The sequence below is a fragment of the Gossypium raimondii genome, chromosome 11 (genome assembly GCF_025698545.1).
Source record: "Gossypium raimondii isolate GPD5lz chromosome 11, ASM2569854v1, whole genome shotgun sequence".
NCBI lineage: Eukaryota > Viridiplantae > Streptophyta > Magnoliopsida > Malvales > Malvaceae > Gossypium > Gossypium raimondii.
Window position 1 is genome coordinate 22,850,546 of NC_068575.1, and position 5,861 is coordinate 22,856,406.

The window sequence follows — 5,861 nt, forward strand, 5'->3', positions numbered from 1 at the left end:
TTCTCATCCACACTGATCGTCAAGGCGAATGAGGGGTGTTACATTAATTAAACAAATTTTATGAAATTATTTTTTTACTTTCTTTTCGTGTACTAATTTTAACTATTCAAACAAATATAAATGTATCATTTCCTTTAGTTAATCTTCATTTTCATATCTTTTCCTTTTGAATTTTTTTTATAATGATTTACTCAAACAGGAAAGAGAAATGTATAAAAATACTTATTAGGATCATGATGCTCAATTTAAACAAAACCTAATATTTATGACATCTCATCTTTAAAAAGAAAGTCAAAAGATAAATAATTTCACCATATTGATAAATTTAAATACATTTCCGCATTAATTTAATCCAACATCACAGGAGGTTTTACATATGATATAATACTATTTTAATAAAATCCGCATATGCCATAAACATTTGCTCATTTATTTCGAGAAAACTCTATCGTTGAAACCTAAGAACCATGTCTCAATCTCTCGTAAGATTTTCTGGATACCTGGCAACATAAATTCACAGAAAATGGAAGAGAAAATATTACATGTATGAAGCCTAAGAATGAATTCATTTAAGTTAATGTAGTTTTATTGAGTTCCCCATACCTGATATTGAGATGGAGAGTATTGGGCGACGCTTGAAAATCTTAACGGAGAGTTTGGCATTTGTTTTCCAGGTGAAGAACAGAGAGCTGGCCCGGAGAGTGGTGACTGAATATAGGGTGAAATTGGTGTACGAAATGGTGGAGAATGGGGCAATGAAGAAAGTGGACTTCCATGAGAGGAAGAAATGGGGCTTCTCCAGTGAATTTGAGAGGCTGTTGCTGGTCTGGGTGATCTTAATGGTGATCTTCCTGATGGTTGCATGTTGATTGTAATTCTGCAACGGGCATAAAGTAGCTTGTAAAACTGAATTCTATTTGATGCAGTGGTACTCGATTTGAAGGAAAGAAGCTTACTTGTTATGAACATCAACATACGCATCAGTTTCATCAAAAATTTCCTCCTGCAAAAGCCAAAAAGTGTTGGTTCTAGAATATATTTATATACCTGCATTTGTAATGGATACGAGAGAATTAAAAAAACCTGCAGCAGTTCTTCCATGACATCCTCCAGGGTAATGATACCAAGAACCTCCTCGTCTAAACATGAAAATGATTTCAAATCTTCATTAGAGAGGGTTGCTTGTTCCCATTTCTTCATTCGTTGACGGATTTTACTGCCTAGCTCCATGTTTTTGGATGGACTTCGGATATCAATGATGGTAGAATTTGCAGAGGGTGGGCTTGACGGTATACTAAGTTCCTCATTTCCATCATATTGATGATGCTGATCAATACCTGAAAAACCAAAATATGGTCATCGTAACTCTATTCTTTTATTGGAGTTGTGTATTGGAATTCCATTTGCTTACTTTACATTCTATATCATTTAATTTGTTTTGAAAAGTAGCATTTGATGATTATAACTTGAGTGTTGACAACTGATGTGTGATATCGATATTATAATTATTTAAATTTGATTAGAAATATAAATTTTATCTAAATTTATGTATATTTATAAATAATTAACTTAAATCTATTTTCACAAACATATACTATTTAGTATTGAAAATTTATTAAAAATCTAAAGTAATACACCAGGCTGCTATAGTACCAGGCGTTATTAGCTTTAAAAAATATTTAATAATCATATATATTTATTAAATTTTAAACAAGAAAAATTAAACATATTTTTAATATTTATTTAATTTTTATAGTATAAATTATGTAATATATAATTAAAATAATTACATTTGATACATTGGATAATTAGCAGTCGGGAAAAAATCACCCGTCTTTAATTGATATTTAAAAGATAAAAATAATTAAATACATGGCAATTTTAATTTCGCACTTCTTCATGTATAGAGTATCAAAAGTAATATATTATATATATGGTAATTATTTAGTATAGAAGTTACAGAAAGTTTTATTTTGAGATTTTACTATATGACTTATTTATTTAAAATATAATTTAAGGATTGATGGCAGTAGCTCAACTTTCCACTAGCATGAATCCTTTTTATTTTACAATTAACCTTAAAAGTTGTTACATATATCTTTTTTTATATTTTTTTATACCTTGTATGACATTTGTTTTCATCTTTAATTCTGTTTGTAATATTTAAAAATTTTAATGATAATGTATTAAATGTTTTTTCATATATAAACTACGCATTATAAAACTAAAAAAATTTAAATTAAATTGACCCAAGCTCAAGACTTTAGATATTGGAGCCCAAACCTGAAAAACCTGTCTTAGTAGTAACTCTCGACTGTAACTTGTTTGTTATTATCGCAAGCGTGTGAAGTTTGAGAAATGAGGCAAAAGAAGCAATTTCTATGAACTATGAGATAATACCTTTCACCTTTGTCTTTATCCTTTTAAAATTGGAGTGACTTCTCGATTTTGCAGTTTCTGCAGTATCATTTGTGTCACTCTTGCACTTAACCACAACAGCCATGTGACTGTGGCCTTCCTGGAATAAATTCAATATATCGTAGAGAGGTAAACGATCATGAACCCTGTCATGGATTTAACACCAATGCCATTAGTTCATGGTAATGATTTAATTCAAGATATTTCCCACACAGATTAATTTATTTTGGAGGCTTTATACTAGGAGTAAAGTTACATTCTGTAATTTCTATTCAAAAATGGATAAATTAATTAATATAAAAATAGATAAAATAGTTCATATAGGTTACATCAAAAGAAATTTTTTTTTGCTAAAATTTCATTTATTTATGTTGTAAAATTTTCATTTTTTGTTAAAAAATAGTTAATATAGGTTAGAATGCATGAGGTATACATTACATGCCATATATCACTATTTGGTTATTTTGTCAATCTCAATTTTAACAATACAAATGGATAAAATTATTAATGAAATGACAATTCACTCTTTAATCTAACATATAGAAATTAATTTATTTATTTTCTGAATAGAAAAGACAAAATACAATCTGACTCCTGATACATAAACTTCTATAACACTTTTACTCACTCCGAGCAATACTAAGCTAACTTTGAAATCAAAACCAACTAACCTGGGAATGCTTCTAATTGTAAGATTCCTAATCGGGGTTTCATCTTCAGGACGGCACATGATCAAATTTTTTACCAGTATAAGGCCAATGATGTTTGTTGGGCTCCCTGAAAAGATAGGTACACGACTATGCCCTTTGCTTATGATTAGCCCCATTGTTTTCCTACACCGTTGAAATTAGTTGATCGGTGGGGAAAAATAAATGAGATAAACAAAGGCAGAGAGAGAGAAGAATATCATACTCGTTGAGTTTAGAATTTATGTCAAGCGAAAATATGTCACATAGGGGTGTCATCGCATCTTTAGCTGTTTTTTGTGTCATATCCAGGGCTCCCGAGATAATGGTTGTTTCATGATGGGTTAGTTCTCCACCTTTCCCTGCCTGAAATTAATCAAAGAAACATGAAAATGTTAACAATTTTGTTCCGGTTTTGGTAGTCTAAATGTTTCTCTATTAGAGGGGTTGTCAGAAGTTTGGTCTCCACAATGGATTGCTCGAGTCTGTTTAATTAGGCTCATTTATCTGTAAAAAAACCAACTTAAGATTCATACTCAACTTCGAATTTGATCATTTCCACTCAAAGTTGAATTCAAAATAAGGGATTTCAATGCTTAATACAAATAAAATATATATGTTATAAATGAAGATATATATGAGACTAACTAGTTGACTTTCAAACAAGTATTCAATACCATAATTTAAATTTGACATAATGATTTATTTGACCCTCTAACTATATATAAAAAAATAATTTTAGTTTTCAATTTTAATTTTCGTCTCTTTTAGTTCTTAAATTTACGCTATTTGTCAAATCACCCCAAAATTAATGAAAATATTAATATTTGTTAACTTTGTTGACGTGGAAGTCCACGTGTATGTCACGTTAGCAATTAATCGTTTTTTAAATAAAATATTTAAAAACATTTTTAATATTTTTATATTTTAATAATTCATAATTTTATATATTTTAAAATTTTTAAAAAATAATTAATTGTTTATGTGGCATTCATGTAATAATTCATGTATATGTCATGTCATGCCAGTAAAATTACAAACATTTACTTTTCTATATATTTTAAAGTGATTTAATAAAAAAGTAACTTTAAAAATTAAAATAAATATTTTTTATAAAATTGAATATCAAATAATTCATTATCCTTCAAATTTTACCATCCATATCTTTTCTCTTTTGAAGTTGTGGTTTGATTTTTTAGGAGAGATTAAAAATTTGGTTAATCTTTGTACCATAGGCGTAGGAGTAAATTAACCCATCTACTATAAAAGTTAAACTTTTCACATCTAATTTTGAAGCTAAAAAGTAAAATCTGAATAGATAATAAATTCGAATGTTAAAAAAAATGGAACTTATGGCCTTTTGGAGTGACGTGAAAAAAAAAACAAGCAAAATTTTTATTTTTCAAGCTACTTTGAAACATGACAGGTGAATTTTTATTTTTATTTAACATTCGTTTACGTTTTAGCTTTGAAGTTAAAAATATAGAGGCGAAATTACTCGATACAATTTGCTTTAAGCTAGATAAAATTTGTGATGAAATTAGCAGGGGAAGTGTCAATATATGGAAACTGACCTCATTTCCAAGCATGTCTACCAGTGTTTTCAGCTCAGCTCGCCGAAGAAGTGCAGAATGTCTTTTCCCTAACAGCAAATCCAGGAGCTGCTACAAATAAACAGGGAACCCAACATTCATCACTTTCATTTAAACCTCATCAATTTCAGCTTCCAAAAGGGTTGGAAAATTACCTTACTAATCGGATAAGCAACAGGGAAGAGGACTATGACAATGAACCGAACTAAAACTGAGAGTTTGGCTCCGACACTCAGCCCATACCGAGAACATACAGCTTGAGGAATGATCTAACCAAACCATTAATATACTTGTTATTTTAAAGCTGTACACATACCACTGTCTCATATGCAAAACATGGAGATTTATATATATACCTCACCAAACGCCAGTATAAGAGTAACTGATATTAATATTGAGCACCACTCTGATAGAAGAGAATCGAGGAAGATCGGAAGAGCCTTATAGTCATTTACATACAATTTCAGAAATCAGTTTTCAGAGACTGAAAAGAGAGAGAGAGAGAGAGAGAGTTTTACGTGTAAAAGAAAAGATTTATATAAAATACCTCCATCGCTAGGGCATTGCCTATAAGGAGAGTGCATAAGAGTAGGTGCTGATTCTTAACGATTGGTAGAATTTTCTCTGCATTCTTCCTATCTTGTGGTTCACCAGCCTTGATGACAACCTCAAGATCAACAAGACTGAGGGACATGAGTCCTAGTGTAAGGCCAGACATTAAGCCAGCAAATAGTACAAGAACCACGCATACAACTAGATACACCCAGAACATCGATTCGCAGCAAGGCACATCGTTGGCTGCCATCCTATCGATTCGATATCTATATCAATCAGAGTGGGATGATGGGAAGAAGAAGAAGAAGAAGACTGATAATTGTAACAACAATGTAGAGAGTAAAAACTACAAATATATATAGCTCAAGCTCCGGTTGTTGATACAGTGAGAAAAAGGCAGAATTGAAACCGACTGCAGCGTCATGCAGCAACCAAAAGTTCCACCACCAACTGCCACATTGAACGCGTACTCCACCAAGAATAAAAAGCAGTTATATATGTATATATAATTAGTATTATTACATTCCTAAAAATGATTAATAATACTATACTATTATTTAACCTACTATTATGCCATACATCTCCAAGTCCGTATGCAAATGTTCTTTCG

General features: G+C 30.6%; 1 protein-coding gene across 1 annotated transcript; it reads right to left on the reverse strand.

Annotated features, from left to right (window-relative positions):
* Window positions 1–278: 278 nt before the first annotated feature.
* On the reverse strand, window positions 279–5,655 carry LOC105788098 (DUF21 domain-containing protein At5g52790). The gene is made up of 11 exons (XM_012614825.2): window positions 5,244–5,655; window positions 5,053–5,136; window positions 4,852–4,965; window positions 4,679–4,765; window positions 3,331–3,470; window positions 3,090–3,251; window positions 2,401–2,564; window positions 1,084–1,337; window positions 957–1,003; window positions 604–877; window positions 279–500 (listed from the first exon to the last, which is right to left on the reverse strand). The coding sequence occupies exons 1-11, from the start codon at window positions 5,499–5,501 to the stop codon at window positions 459–461; spliced, it is 1,626 nt and encodes a 541-aa protein (XP_012470279.1). The 5' UTR covers window positions 5,502–5,655; the 3' UTR covers window positions 279–458.
* Between the last annotated feature and the right edge of the window lie 206 nt (window positions 5,656–5,861).